This window comes from Microplitis demolitor, chromosome 9, assembly GCF_026212275.2.
Source record: "Microplitis demolitor isolate Queensland-Clemson2020A chromosome 9, iyMicDemo2.1a, whole genome shotgun sequence".
Lineage (NCBI taxonomy): Eukaryota > Metazoa > Arthropoda > Insecta > Hymenoptera > Braconidae > Microplitis > Microplitis demolitor.
This window is the reverse complement of record NC_068553.1, coordinates 4,206,759-4,225,870: the sequence shown is the minus strand read 5'-3', so window position 1 is coordinate 4,225,870 and position 19,112 is coordinate 4,206,759. Positions and strand designations below refer to the sequence as shown.

The 19,112-nt window shown below is 33.3% G+C and overlaps 2 protein-coding genes across 4 annotated transcripts; one reads left to right on the top strand and one right to left on the bottom strand.

The window, feature by feature from the left end:
* Positions 1-646: 646 nt before the first annotated feature.
* On the top strand, positions 647-2,539 carry LOC103580632 (uncharacterized). The gene has a single exon (XM_053742049.1). It carries the CDS (start codon positions 647-649, stop codon positions 2,537-2,539), a length of 1,893 nt encoding a protein of 630 aa, XP_053598024.1.
* Positions 2,540-3,217: 678 nt separating this feature from the next.
* LOC103580630 (prion-like-(Q/N-rich) domain-bearing protein 25) lies at positions 3,218-9,862 on the bottom strand. Of its 3 annotated transcripts, none has more exons than XM_008562452.1 (7): positions 9,620-9,862; positions 9,428-9,533; positions 9,117-9,362; positions 8,969-9,042; positions 3,929-4,262; positions 3,626-3,853; positions 3,218-3,548 (listed from the first exon to the last, which is right to left on the bottom strand). In XM_008562452.1, exons 1-7 carry the CDS (start codon positions 9,719-9,721, stop codon positions 3,415-3,417), a joined length of 1,224 nt encoding a protein of 407 aa, XP_008560674.1. In that variant the 5' UTR covers positions 9,722-9,862; the 3' UTR covers positions 3,218-3,414. The 3 variants fall into 3 exon arrangements, with proteins under 3 accessions (XP_008560674.1, XP_008560677.1, XP_008560675.1); XM_008562455.2 differs by having other exon boundaries at positions 9,117-9,349; XM_008562453.1 differs by having other exon boundaries at positions 9,117-9,314.
* Positions 9,863-19,112: the final 9,250 nt, after the last annotated feature.

Sequence of the window (19,112 nt, the reverse complement as noted above, 5' to 3'; positions counted from 1 at the left end):
GCAATATACGCCGTTATAATAACACATTTCAAATGACCTCTTTTAAGAGTAAGCAAGTCGTTGAGCGTGGGTTCATGCCTACATTTAAAATTCAAGGGCAAGTGTACCACTTAGCTGGGAGCTTGCTACCACTTCGTCCCGATGATTACAAATTTCTGCAAATATATCTTATTGCAGATCCAGATACACAAGCATCTACGCGGTGTACAAGTGTTGCACAACCAATTGATAGAGATTTGATTAGATCTCTCCAAGATATGTTACATTCTCATAATTGCTACTTACAGTCTTTCACAACTGTGATTGAGAGTGTTCCAGCAAATACTCCTGACTTTAATGTCGTAATCCATGCAAATAAAGTTCCTGTTGGAGAACACAGAGGACGATACAATGTGCCTTCCACGAGTGAAGTAGCAGTGGTGATAGCTGGACAGCAATTTGACAAAAGAGATATTGTATTGCATAGTCGTGATGATAATTTGCAAAAATTTCAGAGTTACACAGATCTTATGACAGCTTACAATATCCTTTGATGCTATGTCGTGGAGAAAATGGTTATGCCATTAATATTTCTCAAGTTGACCCAATCGGTGGTACACCTCTGCGTAAAACAGTGTCATGTATGAACTACTATTGCTACCGTATAATGACAAGACGTAACAATTTCAATACTTTGCTTAGATATGGAATGTTAACAAACCAATACTTGGTAGATCAATATGCGAAAATTGAATCTGAGAGATTGGCCTACATTCGTAATAATCAAACTAAATTGAAAGCTGAAAATTACGTTCATCTTCAGGATGCTTTACAGGCGAATGAACACCGCAACGGCATTGGGCAGTTGGTTATACTACCTTCATCATTCACAGGTGGACCTCGATATTTACACGAAAAATCGCAAGACGCCATGACTTACGTAAGAAATTACGGCAAACCTGATTTATTTATAACTGCAACATGTAACCCAAATTGGCCGGAAATCAAAGAAAATATTAACACCAACTTAACTCCACAAGAAAGATACGATATAGTTAACAGAGTCTTCCATTTAAGAGTACAAAAACTCCTGCACCTCATTAACAAGTCTCATATATTCGGTCCGCCGCGCTGTCATATGTACACAATAGAATGGCAGAAACGTGGCTTGCCACATGTACACCTGTTGAGGTGGTTAGTGAACAAAATTAGACCAAACCAAATTGACAGGGTTATTTCAGCTGAATTACCGGATAAAGATGAAGATCCTATCCTGTACGAAATCGTAAAGAAACATATGGTACACGGCCCTTGCGGGACTTTCAACCCGAATTCTCCATGTATGCGAGATTCTAAATGCAGCAAAAAATTTCCGAAGTCGTTCCAAACTCAAACAAGTACTAGCGATGACGGATATCCCAAATATCGTCGACGATCGCCAGAACAGGGTGGGCAAAATGCTACCGTCCGAAACCATGATATTGATAACCGATGGATCGATCCCTATAATCCGCTCCTTTTGAAAATTTTTGATGCCCACATCAACGTAGAGTTGTGCAATTCAATAAAGTCAATTCAATATGTTACTAAGTACATTAATAAAGGCAGTGATCAAGCCACTTTCAGCATACAATCACCAAATGAAGTGGAAAAATATCAGTCTAGACGTTACATCTGCAGCTCTGAAGCTGTATGGAGGATTTTATCATTCGAAGTGCACGACCGGGCTCCCACAATTGTCCACCTTGCAGTTCATTTAAAAAACGGACAAAGAGTATATTTCACAGAGAACAATATACAAGAAGTTGTTAATAACCCGCGGGATACAACATTGACCGCATTCTTCATGTTATGTGCTCAAGATGATTTCGCGAAAACACTGACATATGACAGAGTTCCAGGTTACTATACATGGAACCAGAGTTCTAAAACTTTTCAACGGCGAAAACAAGGTACTGCGGTTGATGGTTTCCCCGGAGTAAAAAAAACGGATGCTCTTGGCAGAGTCTACGTGGTTCATCCCAACAACAGCGAATGCTTTTATCTGAGAATGTTACTGCATATTGTAAAAGGCCCGACATCCTTTGCACACCTAAAAACTGTACAAGATGTTGTTTACAATACTTATCAAGCAGCATGCAAAGCTATGGGGCTCTTGGAAGACGATTCTCACTGGGAAAACACATTATCAGAAGCAGTTGTTTGTAGTTCAGCTACATCATTAAGATATTTATTTGCCGTCATAGTAGTGTTTTGTCAAGTAACTGATTCTGTTAATCTATGGAATAAATTTCAAGAAAATATGGCCAGTGATATTCTGATTCGGCGACGGAGAGAGTTAAACTCAGATGATGTACAATATGATCAAAACATATTTGACGAAGCATTATTGGAATTGAACAAAGTAGTGCAATTACTTTCGGGTAAATCGATCAAAGATTTTAGGCTGCCGATGCCAGCTAATACTACTAACTCAGATTTAACTAACAGTGCCGAAAACATATTTGTATTGTCTAATGACAAGAAAGCTGTGAACGTTGTTTATAAAGACATTCTGTAATGTTTTGTAAAAATAAAATAAATAGGTAAAAATGTATAAAGTAAATAAGTAAAAATGTAGTGTATGAATTTAGATATTCCAAAGATAGCAGGAAATCTTCATGGTATAGGGAAAGGGGGATTGTTTTACTCCAAACTTAACGCGTGCGGGCCACGGGCAGTAATGAATAAATCAAAACTACTGGATCGATTTTAATCACATAGGCTATATATTTTATACCCGTGCGAAGCCGGAGCGGGTCGCTATGTTTTTATATACAACGTTCACAGTTTTTCTGTAGTGTACTTAGTATCAGCATTGTACCCGTGCGAAGTCGGGGCGGGTCGCTATGTTTTTATATACAACGTTCACAGTTTTTCTGTAGTGTATTTAGTATCAGCATTGCACCCGTGCGAAGCCGGGGCGGGTCGCTAGTAATAGAATAAATAGTTGCCAATTACATCTATCGTTCAGATCAATGAAGAAATTAAAAAAAAAAAAAAAAAAACAAGTTAATATTCACGATTGAATTCAATGAAGGCAAATTGTTTTTTTCAAAAGAGTCTGGTCCGAAGTACCCCATATCCTAACATTTCAGTTATAATATAGACAAAAACCTCTGAACTGCTTTCAACCTAAGTTTGCTTATGAATAATCAGAAATATATTAACTTATTAATATTCATTCCTATAATAAGTATTTACTGATGGTACTTATAGCAATACAATAGTTATCAATTATGAGAATGGTAAAATGAATGTGTCAATAATTGTCATGCATAAAAACGTAAAAATCTAGAAACAATATAAGGGCAGACAATGGTAACGGGAATGGTTTTTCTGCAAGAAAACTGCTTACTGCTCCTGAGTCCAGTTGAGCTGAAGAGATCTGCATAATCAAACAAAATAACTCCATACGTTTAACACCTTGCACATGATATTGAACTTGGAACAGTTACATCGACCATTAAGACATGAGGTAAGAGTTAGACGTTCACAAGCTTTTTCGCTGGCACAGTGATCGTTCAGTCCTATAATAGAAAGGTGTTAAATAAAGTAAAAAATATCAATAGCAAGTAGTTGGATAGGAAGCAAATTTATGACTGACTTTTCGCGTACGCATGGCAGTGACCGTTTTCATAATAATGATCGGCTTGACAAGTGTGTTTTTTAACAGTAAGCTCTGGTTCAGCGCTATTTTTCATGTGAATATGTTTACGGCAAGTTCCGTTGACATTTATATAACTTGGTAAGCAACGACATTTGTTGCTAATAGAACATGAAGTATGATCGAGGAGCTCACAAGTCTTATTGGTGCGGCAATCTCCTTCTACTTCTATAGAATGATAGGCATTTTTATATCATTAACAATGAGCAACATTTAATGGGGGGTGAAACATTCGCTACTTACTTTCTGCGTACTTTCTGCATAAACCATATGTTTCATAATAGCCGTATTCACACTGACACCTACTTGATTGACAGATTGCATTAAAAACACGGCAATCAATATCATGGTTACACTTTGCGCCAAGATTTCCCAAACACCGTCCGTTTACGGGTTGATAATTTTGTAAGCAACTACATTTACCTCCAGAACATGAAGCATAATCGAGGTCGCTACAATCCTTATTGCTGGAGCAATCATTGAATTCTGGTTGTTCACAAGATAAACTGCTTGCGTTAAACTTTGTTCGGTTCGGACACGCACATTCTGGGAAATAGAATGTAGAATCAAGTACCACCTGAAAGGTCTGAAGTTAAGTAGATTTCGACATGATTTGTATGACAAATTATTAAACATCAGGGTGTTTTATTTGTAGGCGATATTTTTTCTTGTCCTGTCTATAAAACTGATAATTGATAAGAAAAAAATATTCTCGCTACGAAAAAGTTTACAAAAGCGAAAACTATTCATTTAAATCAATTATTAAATACAAATTTTGACAAATAAATTATAATAATGACTATAAGTATCGTTTATTTTTTTATTACGTAAAATTTTTTGGGGCTACCCCGCGGGGTCAACTGGATTCTAGATCATTTGTAGCAAACTTTATGCTCTACACACTTTATACTCATTTTAATGAACTCTTTAACCACAAAAAATCCAGTTGATCACAAAAAATCTGAAAACCTGTTAACCCTGCCAGGGCAGCCTCAAAACTTCCCACTGTTTTTGGGCTCTTTGAATTCGAAGACGATTTTGTAAAAATACCTATTCGAAAATCTTGACATATCTTTTAATACGTTCGTATTTTTGAGCTCTTCAAGTTTTAACAAGCAGTTTTTTAAATTTTGTTTACGATTTTGCTTAATGAAGTCCATGAATCCAGACAAAAATCGATGAGCACGATTAAAGCCAAGGGGAAGGGAAAATAAGGACAATTCTAATCTTTTTAATATTTATTACTAATATTTTTTGAATGAATAGTCCGATTATAACGTTAAAGGTGGCTTAGGGCTGATTAGATTTCAGAATCAATTGATAGGGTAAGTCAGAAATTATGTGAAAAAAACGTCTTTTAAAAAATATTATTTTTCAAATAACTCAAAACATACAGTACTGATCAAGCTTAGTTCTTTACAGATTGTAGAAATTAATTACCTACTTCGAATGCTACCTTAACTATTTAAAACGGTTGATCTATTCAAAAGTTATGGAATATTTACGTGCATACGTTCGTACATACATACTCTCGGATATCATCTCAAAATTAGAATAGCTTCCTAGGGTCACAAATCGCCGAGATTTCCTGAAAAGCACGGTTTTCGTTAATCGGACCGAAATCAAAAAAACTGCGTAACATTTAACCCAATGACATAATACCCGCGACGAATACCTGCGACAAAAGACCCGAAAACCAAAACACCCACGACAAAATACCCGGATACTAAAATCCCCGCGACAAAGTTACCACTGCCAAAATAGCCGTGACAAGATAATCGCAAAATATCTATAAGTGAGATACTTATAGATGTGGAATATCTTAAAAAATCAAAAACATAGTTAAATAAATGTGTGAAATTAACGAAATGTGATGAAATTCAGAAAAATAAGACAGACTTGTAATGGTATTGTGCCATTTTTCCACAGGCTTTGTGCGTGTGCAATTACTGAAATACACTAGTCCCAAAAATTAAGGGATCAAAAAAAAATTCGAAATTTTTGGGTGATTTTCAACATGCTGTGACTCGGTGAAAAATAGTCGTAGAAAAAAAAAAAAAAGTAAATTGTAGCCTCAAGTTTCTAGTTTTCAGATCTGGCCTTAAATTTTTTTTATCATGCACGGTTCCGGAGTAATCTTAAGAAAACCGACGAATAAAAAATTGTCCAAATTTTTGCTCGTCTTTCAACAAGACTATGGGCTTCAATAAATTTTTTTGGATAATCTGACCTCATGAGTCTTTTAGGAAATTTTATGCCCTTCAATTTGGTGGCCTCAAAACGGTCTCGACAACGAGTTGGCACCGAGTTATCATTGATCAAAGCAAAAAAATCCATTTTGGCTTTGATAATCAATAACTCCGGACGTATTGGTCGTACAGAGAATGGAAGTAGGGTTTTGGAAACTGGAAAATATTCTCTATAGGACAAAATTAGTCGCTTTTGATAAAAAAATTTTTTTTAAAGCGATAATGTTTATTAAAGAACAGGTCAAAATTCGCATATTTAAGGATATTCGGAAATCTTGCTATAACTTTGGATATAACGGATGAACAAAAGATATCGTCGTTTCTTTTTCAACCTTAAAGTGTCCTGAAAAAACTCTGAAAATTTCAAAGCGCTGCGATTTTTATTTCTTAGTGTCCCGAAGCTTTAAATTTATCGATTTTGCCAAAAATCTCCATAAATGGTAGTTTCTCGGTTTTTGGTCATTTTTTCGATTTCAAAATGTTTTTTTCACCAGTAATTTTGATTTCTTTGATCAATAAGATTGAGTATCGAAAAAAATTGAGAAAAAAAATTTTGAAAAAAAAATTTTTTTTTTTAAAAAATTTTTTTTTTTTTTCAAAAAATTTTTTTTTTAACATTTTTTTTTCGTTGTATTTGCAATGATTTATCATTGTCAAAAAAAATTCCTCAATTTTTTTTTACCGCCGGCATTAGCGTTACCCAAAGCGTACCACGTGAAGGTTTCTCGGTCCGATTTACGCTTCTTACACACGCACGCGTGTCTGTGTGTGTGTCCGTCTGTGTGTGTATATGTGTGTGTGTGTGCGCGCGTGCGTTTATGTCTCCGTCTGTCAATGTCTATGTCTCTACGTCTGTCTTGTGTCTTTGTCGGCGTCTGGTGAAGGGCCTCTAAATTTCTGGGTCACAATTTAGTACCGCGTATTGCCACCTCTGTTTTGCATCACCGTTTGTAAGCGCTCCCGCATGTTGATGAACCGCCGAATTTGTCGCTGCGTAATCCCTTGCCAACATTGTAACAACGCTTGAGTCAACTGTTGCAAAGTATGCAGATGTGGATAGTCTCGTCGCAATCGACGCCCAAGCAAGTCCCATACATGCTCAATTGGGTTTAAATCGGGACTCATGGGTGGATGATTGAGCGTTGTCACGTTGTTGACACGAAAGCGACTAATTTTGTCCTATAGAGAATATTTTCCAGTTTTCAAAACCCTACTTCCATTCTCTGTACGACCAATACGTCCGGAGTTATTGATTATCAAAGCCAAAATGGATTTTTTTGCTTTGATCAATGATAACTCGGTGCCAACTCGTCGTCGAGACCGTTTTGAGGCCGCCAAATTAAAGGGCATAAAATTTCCTAAAAAACTCATGAGGTCAAATTATCCAAAAAAATTTATTGAAGCCCATAGTCTTGTTTGAAAGACGAGCAAAAATTTGGACAACTTTTTTTTCGTCGGTTTTCTTAAGATTACTCCGGGACCGTGCATGATAAAAAAATTTTAAGGCCAGATCTGAAAACTAGAAACTTGAGGCTACAATTTACTTTTTTTGTTTTTTCGAATTTTTTTTTGGTCCCTTAATTTTTGGGACTAGTGTATATTAATGCACACGCATGCAATATCACATGCCCTTTTTTATGCGTTTTGTGTGTGTAAATATAAAAATATGTAAACGCACACCCTTGCAATATTATTGTTCCCTTTAATCGCAGGTTTTTTTTCGATTATTTTACCATTAAGTCACTTTTTTTAGAAATGTTTTGTCATGTAGATAGTTTGTTTAGAAATATTTCGTCATGAGGATATTTTGTCTGATGATATCGAAGCGTGTCACTTCTTAACAGAACCGCGGGTAATTCAATTTGAGTATATTATTAAACTAATATATTCATGCAAAATGATAAATACATTTATTAATAACGTAAAATATTCCGATTTGCGGGTATTTTGTGGAGGGTATTTTGTTACGCGTGTTTTAGTTTATGGGTGTTCTGTCGGGGGTGTTTTGGTTTATGGTTATTTTGGCAGCGGATATTTTGTCGTCGGGTAATTTGCCGCGGGTATTTTGGCATTAGGCCAACTGTTGTGTTATCAATTTCCCTTTCTTGTGAAAATTTTCAATTTTCATAGCGAGTAGTTGAAAGGTTTTTATTAAATGTACTTAATCATTAATTGGATAAAAAACTAAGAATTTATTTTATTGTAATTATAAGATGGCAAAAAAATATCAATTATATTTGTTTTAATCATTGACTGAAAGAAAATATTAATAAATCATGTTATTACTTATTTGGGAAGAATAAAATAAATCGTTATTGTTTTTATTTTCAATCAACATCTTTTGGAATAATAAACTGATTTCGACGTTCGAGGTTACATTCAATGCAGTTTTTGAATACTAACGTTAAAAAATCCGGTCATTAATTAGATCAATAATTTGGAATTTATTAAAAAAAAAAAATGCTTTTTCAAAATTTTTTTAACAGTGATTTTATTTGAACAAATGAACTGATTTTAATGGTTAAGGTGGCATTATACACGACTTATAATGTTTAAGAGCTGATTCGATTTTGAAATTAATCCATCAAGTACATTACAAGTTATTCGAAAAAAACAGTATTTAAAAAATTTTATTTACAGAATATCTCCGAATATACTGTACCAATTATACTCAATTTCTCAACAATTGTTAGAATTAATAAGCCGTTTCAAACGCCAGCTCAAAAGGCAAATAAGTTCACTCGTTCAAAAGTTACAGAATATTTACATACGTGCGTATGTACGTAATATCTACGCTCGGAAATTATCTCGAAATCAGTCAGAGTAGCTTCCTAGGACCGTTAAACGTCGAGATCTCTTTAAAACTCGGTTTTTGCGATTCGGGTCACAACCAAAAACTTCTTTTTTTTTTTTTTAAATCTCAATTTTCTCAACGGAAAATTCAAAATATCGCCTACAAATGAAACACCCTATGAGACATAGTGGATGATTGTTTTCAACAAATCAATTACGCCTAGACATTCTGACACAGTACCCGATTTTCAATGTTGCACAAGAGACCGTTGGGATTTGTTATACACATGGTACACGGATCACCCCATTTTGTTTCTATTGTAAGAATTAAATTTTTATTAATTTATATATTAGTTACAAATATTTTACTACCTAGCAATGTGTCTTACTCGATTCTCTATGAAGACCAGATTCCGAAGTAAAGTTCTCTTTCAGGCGAAATCTTCCATAAGTTGCGCTGCGATAATAAACATTAAACTCAGATTTTAATGCTCCATATACTTTTTTATGCAAACAAATCGTGTCGTTGTATTCATAAGAACCAAATTGACAAACACATGTATTATTTTCCGAACATTTAGCGTTAGCTATCGGCAAGCAATCGATAAATCTATTACAAGGACTGCCCAGTGTTACTGTTAATTTTTTATAATCCATTATAAACTATTATTAAAAACAGAAATTTATAGCCCATAACTACCGTTCTTTGCACATATGAATCGTGAAATGCCCCGCTGTACAAATTCAGTTTGGTCCAGCACACACTGATACGGTTCACAACAGGATTGTTTAGAATCAGGATCACACTTGAAGATGATTGTAATTAAATTTTGCTTAATCCTTTGGAATTGTTTGACATATTTACATTCAAATTAATTCGAAGTGTACTCACCTCGGAAAAATGGAATATGCAGTGATCACGTGCGAAAATATATGATGTCATTAAGCCAAGGCTAATTATATAATATATGAAAACTGATGGTTTTCGAATCATTTCTACCAATCGTACAAGACTTACCACCTAAACAGTTTAATTATGACCACATAAAAAGTCAATTGTTGACGGAGTCAGAAAACTAATTTAATAAGAAATTAAAAATACTGAAATAAATAACCTATTTATTCTGATACTTGTTACAAATACTAGAGTTGTGAAAAAAAATTCCTTATACAGCTGATTTTAACTTACACGCTTGTTTATTTTGTGATGATAATCATTTTTTATAATTAGATTAGTCACGTTCTTTAACAAAATACGTGATTGCTGAAATATTTATCGCGAATAAACAAGATATTTTGATGCTTTTTGATGCGCACTGTGTTGATACGATAAGCGTCTCGTATTCTCCGCTTTCACCAATGCATTTTATAAAATTTAGCGATTATCAATCGGAATTTAGTTACCGGATTAAAAAAAAAATTCAAATAGATTAAAAGCGACTTGACATTGGAATGTCAATTACGATATATTATGGGAAAGGTTCTCACAACGCATTGTATCCGATTTTTTGGAAATATCAGTTATAGGAACGGCACTCATATATATTATGGATCTTACTGCTATAAATGTGGGTTGAAGTCTTTTATGATATCGGATTACTTCTTTAGAATTATGGTGATTGTTATAACGTCATTATGGTAATTATTCCCAGAAAAGTATGATATTATTTATATCATTCCTGTAATATTATTTTAATCATTACTGTAATATTGTAGTAATCGTTACCATATACAATGGCAATAATTCCCATATATTATGGTAATAATTCAAATAATCAATGACGATGACAACCATAGTATTATAGTGATGGTTACTATAATATTATGGTTATAGTTACCATAATACTATGGTGATGGTTAGCATAATATATAGGGTTTATCTCCATATATACTTAGAAGCAATCACAATGTGGTTATAGGATTCATTCTTACTTGCTTATAGGAACTATAACTATTCCTATGAGTAAGGTTATTTTCACAATAATTCTATTAGCATACGATATGGGAACTGTGTACATAATGATAAAAATTGTTTCCATAGTGATAGAAAGTTTTCCCAGAATGTTTGGGCCTATATCTAATAATTCCAAGTAATGATTACCACAACGGCATAGGATGGAATTCTATAGACGTAATAGAAACGGTTACTATAAATTTTTTCCGTGTACATCTGAATTTGATTTCTTTAATGAATTGTTCTAGATACTATTAAATCGTAAAAAATGTTTATTAAACTCATGCGCGCTATTCTCGTTTTTTACTATATCAAAGCCCACATGGAAAAATGTACATGTTAAAATTATATGTAACATATATGTCACCTATATAATATATATGTGCGCAGAAAAAAATATATTAACCAAATTTAAAAAAAAATATCTGCATACATGTAAACATAAATGTTTACATAAAATTAAAAATATATAATACATATATTATGAATAAATGCTATACAAATAAAGGCATATATGTAGCTATATCAGTAAATATATATATTGACATGTATGTAGACATTTATGCCAACATATTTCGAGATATATATGTCGACATATATGCAGACACATGTGAATATATGTATACAAATGTATGTGGTGGCATATAAATATATGTATGTGTCAATATATATATGTAAACATTTATGTGAAATATATGTCAGATTAGGGTGTTTCAAAATAAACACTTTTTAACTTCCCGTTAAAAAAATTGCGAATTTTCAAAAATTCGGAAAGTTACTGGTATCAATCCAATTTTTGAAAATCAAATTTCATGAGATCTTACTTATTTTCCGTATAAAGTTCGGAAGAAAAATATTTTTTTTAAGAAATATAATCTTTTTTCTTTCTATATTTTAGAATTAAAAAAGGAAGTTCAGTATTGAAAGTAAGGAAAATTTTTCCCATGTGTTCAATAAAAAATTGACAGATAACATTAGCTCAGATGAAAAAACCTAATTTTTCATCAAAAAACTGTTTTGTTTAATATAATAAAACCCTAGCAGGAAAGAATGACGGGCCCAGGCTTGGTTCAACTACGTAGAACTCTGGACCAAGCTTGTAAGCCAGCCTTGGTAGAAGTCTGGAATGATAACATCTTGCCAAGCCTGGTTGCCAGCCCTGACCCATCAAATATATTTTGGCGCCAAAAAAAAAAAAAAAAAAAAAAAAAATTATTTAAATGTAATCAGAGCCAGAACGTAACACTGTTTTTGGTAGGATTTATTTTTTTGAACTTCCCGCTAAGAAAATTGACAATTTTCAAAAATTTCGGGAAGTTATTGTTTTCACCCCGATTTTCGAAAATCGAGTTTTCATCAGATGTCGACGTTTTGAGGTCCTAGGATGCTATTCTGACTATTTTCAGAATGATGTCCAAGTGTGTGTATGTATGTATGTGTGTGTGTGTGTGTGTGTGTGTGTGTGTGTGTGTGTGTGTGTGTGTGTGTGTGTGTGTGTGTGTATGTATGTAAACTCTTTGTAACTTTTGAACTAATGAATCGATTTAGATGGTTGAGGTGGCAATCGAAAAAGCTTGTTGGCCTTCAATTTTCCTGAAAATTTCAAATTATTTGATCGAATAGACTCGAAAATATTGGCGAATTACGAAAAAAAAAAAAAATTTTTTTTTTAGTTTTTTATTGATTTCTCAAAAACGACTTATACGATCGACTTCAAAATCTAATCAGCTCTAGTACTCAATACAACGCATCGATTGCCACCTCAAACATCAAAATCGGATAATTCGTTCGAGAGTTATCGCGGGAGAAAGAAATGGTGAAAAACGGTTTTTTCTAAATATTTTCGAAACGACTGACGCGATCGATTTTATATTTTAATCAGCTCCAGAATTCAATAAAACGCGCCGATTGCCTTGTCAACTATCAAAATCGATTGATTATTTCAAAAGATATCGGCGTTGAAAAGTTAAAAAAATAACATTTTATGTTATTTTTTCCGGATAAATCATAATATAACGTACTAAAATGTGCCTGATATCATACTAACTCATCTTTTTTATTGTTTCTTTCGATCATATAATGTCATCGAACTTGGTTTTTAGTTTAAATCATATTATCAACAAAAAAATCGATAAAACGTAGTTTTTAATATTTTTATCGGATATTTCATATTTTATTGTTTCTTACATGAGTCAAAATTTATTTAAATCTTGATTTTGATCCCCAACATTGATTCCTGCCTCAATACACTTATTTTACTGAACATAATCAGGAACTGAATTTTAAAAACCGCTTCATTGACGATTTTCGATTCTTAAATTTACAAACTTCAGCAAAACAGGTAACTTGTTAGAGCTTAAAAAGATCATAAAAAAACAATTGCATGTGATAGCATTTTTGAGCTCGAAGAGCTCGAAAATATATCTACACTAATGTTTTCGAGCTCTTTGAGGTCGAAAACAGCGGGAAGTTTTGAGGCTGGCCCGCAGGGTCAACCGACAGACCGATTTTTTTTCTACAGATGGCACTGACTACTATCTGACATACCCTACCCTAATAGCCACTTTAAGCTTATTACCAAGAGAGTTCCATGCGGTATAGCCTCTACGTACATTATTTTTCATGCGTTTTAAGATCAAGTCACTATTTTTTAGTAAACTACGCTCGTCATTAAAAAAACTGAGATTCACTACACCGATTTTATTGATCCAGCTTTGGTTATAATAATTAAGTAAATCTTGAAATACTGTGAACTGTTCATCGCTCATACATGACACGATCCATTGGAATGCTGGTTTTATTTTTTGCGGAGGCAATAAGCTTAATGCAACTATTTTCGCAAAAATAATCATAGTGAAATTGTCATTGAGGTCAATATTTAAGCGATTTGCTTCCTTAATCATGATCTGAAAAAATTATGTTTTTTTTACTACTCCAATTATTTTAGATAATAAATATAGAAAAAAAAATTTTAAACGTCATTTACAGTATATTTCACAAAAAATTTTTTATACCATGTAATGAGACATGGATGTGCCTTTTTTAGTTGCTCCAGGAAATGTGGTCTCAAAAGATTTGAAATAATCATCATCAAAATCATGCAATATTTTTAAGGGATATAAACCCGTTTTTAAAGACATTAACATTTCTGCAAGATTTTGGCAGCTCTCTGGCGTTTTTTCTAACACCAAAACCCAACAAATTGGTAAAATCTGAAATCGACTGCCATTGTTTTATTATACATATCGAAAATATATGTTTATCTAAGTCTTTTCTTTTATCTTACATGATCCGCGAAATGGGTACTGATACATGTCATTTGAATAGCACCAACATTCGCTGGAAGAACTGCAGTGGTTGATTGAACAAAGAGTTCATCAATATCAATTTTATTAATAACATCTTCATCCACCAATACTATGGCGGTATGCTAATTTGCTTCATTTATTCGAAACTGCACGTCAATTCTTACCAGATTGTGTCGATTTATGTTACTGTAATCTGAGTTTTCGAGGTATGTGTAGAAATCGTTACATGTCTCAATATCAGGCAGTTTTCCATTTTGTTGCCAATACTGCATTTTATTTCTTACACTCTCGAAATTAAGAACAGCAGCACTTTCTTGTTGCCTGCATAATAATTAAATTAAGTATTAATAATAATTAAGGTGTGACATAAAGAGGTTGTCGTTTTACAAAAAAATTTACGCTTGTTATTACAATTATATTATTGTTTTAAAATAGCTAACAAAATAATTAACAATTTTTTTTAATGTAATTATAATAACACAGAGAAACATGATGGCGTCATAAATTTGATAATTTTTATTTGTATTGTCGATTGAATTTAAATATTTTTATGAGTTTTCGAAAATTGTTTATGCTGTACAACAACAATTATTGTTAAGTTTAATATTATAATAATATATTCATAACTTCTAATAATAATTCGAATAAGGTTCTTAAGTTTTCATCAAAATTTTTTTGCAACAATCCCTGTAGTGCAGCATAAATGAATTGATTGGATGCCCGCTGAACTGTTTTAAGGTCAGTCCATTTTAGTTTAATAACAATTACTTTTCTTTGAACCGTTATAATTCTTCATATATACTTACAAAGGTGCGATGTCATCATAAATTTTTTGTAGGGTGCGGAAGTGTCGTGTACTTGCTTCGTATAAGTCGCATAAAAATCGAGCATTACAATTAGCATTTTCATCTGGTTCGTGGCAATGTACATTTCTGTTTCGATTAAAAGTAAATTCCTCCCTTGAAGATAACGTACCTTGAGCGCTGCAAGCTTCCGACTCAGCTTTTGAGCATAAGAGGCGCCTAAAACATATTTATTTAACATAAAAGAACTGATATATTGTGAGACACAGATATAATCCAAAAAACTCAAATTAATTAATCAATGAAGTCTTTTAAATACATCGCGTTACAGATGCCATAAGGGCGTATCAAAATTTTGTTTTCGGAAATTAACGTCATTATGCTTTATACGTATACTAGATACGAAAAATTTTTTTTTAAAAAATCAAATTTTTTTATACGCTCTTATGGCTCCCAACTTGGGTACTGGGAGCCATAAGGGCGTATAAATAAATTTATTTTACAGAAATCGACGTGATTATGTTTTAAAGGTGTAATACTAAAAAAAAAAAAAAATGCAGTAAAAAAAAAAAAACATTTTCGTAATGAATAATTAATAAAAAAATAAGTTTCTAATAACATATCAGGAGCATCGATTTATGAAACTAATTATTTATTTATCTTTGTGTAATTGTAAGTATTTCTTTTTTATAGTGTCCTTGTAATTGATGGACGAGGCGAAGCCGAGGTCAAAAACATGTGATCTGAAGCTTTCTTATTTACTTCCAGAGGAGTGTATACTATTTTTCTCGTCTCTAAAGTTTCATAATTTTATGACGAACAATCAATAATCTTTCAACTGAAAAAAGAATTTCTTAGAATTTTTTTTTTTTTTAAAGTTTTTAAAAAGTGGAGCTAAATATCATTCTGTCTACGGTATAGAGACACGGTAGGCTCGCGCCATGACACTTCACACATATGCAGGTGTTTGATTTGAATGTGTACTTGGCGTGAGACACTACCATGTCTTCTGATTTAATAAATACAGGCTAGGACTGGTTGGTGGTTGGGATGTTGTAAAAATATGAATATCAACGAATATAACATTATTGTTATTTGTCACAACACATAATTTCACTGGGTTACAGATTTAAATCGTTGATTGAATTTAATTAATACTGTAAGGTGTTTGAGCTCGTGAATACGTGATTAGTCGAATAAAAAATATAGAATGGGGCTTGAGTAATTTATTGAAATAATTGAGATAATTTAGTTGAGTCTATTTGAACACTAAGTTGATTGTAAAAATGTCATGATAATAAGCAACATTAAATCAGAGGTTACCTAGCGAAATTAGTAGTTGAACACTCTAATAACTATTTTTAATAGCTCTAAACGCATAATTTTACGTTGATTGAGCTTTAATAATTATGATCACTTAGTTTAATTGATTCCGATGAGCTTATAATACATTACACTGAATTGAATTTATTTGTTGAATACGTGGTAACATGATTGCAGAGACTCGAAGAGAGGAAAGTACCACGGGCCCAAACTTGGCCCAACTTTATAGGACCTTGGGCCAGGTTTATAAGCCAGTCTTGGCACAGTTCTGATAAAAGTCTGGAATGATAATCTTGGGCCAAGGCTGGTTGTCAGACCTGGCCCATGCTTTATTGCCAGACCTGGCCCAAGTTTTATTGCCAGGCCTGACCCATACATCGAGGACACGAATAAATTTAATTAAAAAAAATTTTTATTACTATTAACCTCGTAGAGTTCATGATCGTTAACGTTTAAACTATCTAAGGGAGGTAAATGATGTAAAAAGGACTCGGTGAAAATTCTGCTGCGCTCTGAGCACGAACTGCCGTCCTTCTGATTGCTGGGTCCAAACGGTAGCTACTAGACAAACCTACTAATGTTGAACTAATACATTTATGTGATCTACTTATTAAATGCCCAAGGCTAGGTTACCCAGTCTTGGTCCAAGCCCGGGTAATCATTGTAACGGCCAGGACTGAGTACCCAATCTTGAGCAAAGGACGGGCCAATACAGGTGTGCCAAAGCGAGGATCCTCCGTGCTGGGCCAAGTAGGGACCCGTATTTCAGCTCTGACAGCTCCTGCATGGGCTACTGAGCGAGAATTAACTTTAAGTTTAATTAAAACATTGAGCATAATGACAAATAAAATAATTATAAAATTTAGTCTCTTATTTATTTGAGAACTTGTGATAATTATTCATTTAATAAGTAGGCACCCGTAATGTTTTCCAAATAAATAACCTCTTGAAAAACGTAATCGATGATCGCTGGAGTTCTTGAGTTCTTGACAGATTTATTGATGAGTTCTAGTGCCCAAAATTATAAAAATAATTATGCTTGTATGGAGCTTGATAATTGCTTAATTTAATTTAATTATTATTTTAATTAATTATCTTTTGATGACGAGTACCAAATTGTACGATTACTTAGAGCACGTAATAACACTCGGAATGTACGTAATAAAATATAAAGGCGTCGGTCTTCTCGACACGAGGCAGGAAACAGTCAATGCGCATGCGCCGCACTGGGCATGATCAAGTTTAAATTTTACAGACACTAGGCCTCAGTAGATGCTGCCTCTATCTGCATAAAGTGAAACTACATTTGAATTCAAATGTAGGTGTAATTACGCAACATAATTGTATGAAATTTTATAAAATTGTATAGAATCTAATAACATTTCATAAAACTAGAGAATTTGATGTCATTGTTCGATCTAGTGTAAAGTAGCATGTTGTAAAATTTGATAAAATTCCACAAAATTTTGTAAAATTTTATAAAGTTTGTAGCATTATAAAAATTGCCATGACAACTGTATGCATACAGTTTTATCTGATTTTGCTATAAAATTTGTTAAAATGTTATAGACACATTATCCCTGGGATCTTATTGAATTTTAAACAATGTTGTGATCTGATTGCACATAACTGATTCATATCATATATATGAGTTTATACTTCTATATAGTTATGTCTATATATGATTAGAACTGATCACGCTCTATTGATATAAAATCTATGTATATATATGGTCGGGAGGGGCAAATCGGGGTATTTAAGGAAATGTTAAGTTTTTGAGGACTCAAATACTCTAAATTTTTTTTTTCTAATGATATTCAGGTGAATAGACAAAATTTTCAATTACCATAAGAAAAAATTTTCATTTTTGTGGGCAAAATGGAGTACTTTCTGAAAAAGGTAAAAAAATTAATTTTTTTTGGATATCAGATAAGTTTGATTTCATTAAAAAATTATTGTAAGTAATTATTATTAAGAAAAATTACATTGTACAGTTATTGGATTCAAATGAACAAAAGAAATCTGGAAGTGGCAGACTTGGTATGATTTCAGACACATTTAAGTACATTATATTATGATTTATCCGGAAAAAATAGCATAAAATGTTATTTCTTTAACTTCTCAACGCCGATATCCATGTAATGTCAACAAGGCCCTAGATAAGTTCAAATAGGCGTGAATTAGCGACAAAAAGGCCCTAGATAAGCTCGAAAATAAGCTTATCCGGTAAAACAGACCCACCTGCACTATCGACTGTCATCTCTAACACCATCAGTAAAACAAGTTAAAACGGACACGAGTCCGTGGTCGGTAAGGCAAAATCTCTACATTGTTGGGGAGCAGAACTCTCCATGTTCATCTATTTTAGTTAATTTTTTTTAAATCGATATATCACTCACTACCGCTTTAGTAAGATTGCATTCTCTAAAAGAAAGTACACTCAAAGCCCGTGTACTCGTTTATCAAAGATCAGAGTTATCCTTTGTGACGCATCTGCTAAACAAGAACCTGAGCTACAGCACACTGATCCAGACGTCTTAACGTCAAGACTTATCGACATCATACTGGGCACAGCACCAGCTGCACGTATTATAAACGCTAAAATATAGAAGGGTAGTGAGAATGACCCAATCGCTCTGTTCACAACACTTGATTGGATCATTTATGGTTCAGTGGACACCACTACATAAAAACTCAATGCATATGATCATGATGCTGTTGATGATTAACAACAAGATTTGCTGAGCAAGTTTTGGTATCAAGAAGAGCCACAGATAGAATTCGCTACACGCTATACAATGATGCAGAAGAGTGTGAACAACACTTTGTCAATACGCACTACAGAAATTTCGATGGTCGATATGTCGTTCGCTTGCCGCTTAAATCTACACCAAGTCAACTGGGTGATTCACTAGAGGCCACTCAATACGCTTTATTACGTCTTCGCAAGAGATTGGAAAATGATTCAGTCTACAAGAAGTTGTACTTCGATTTCTT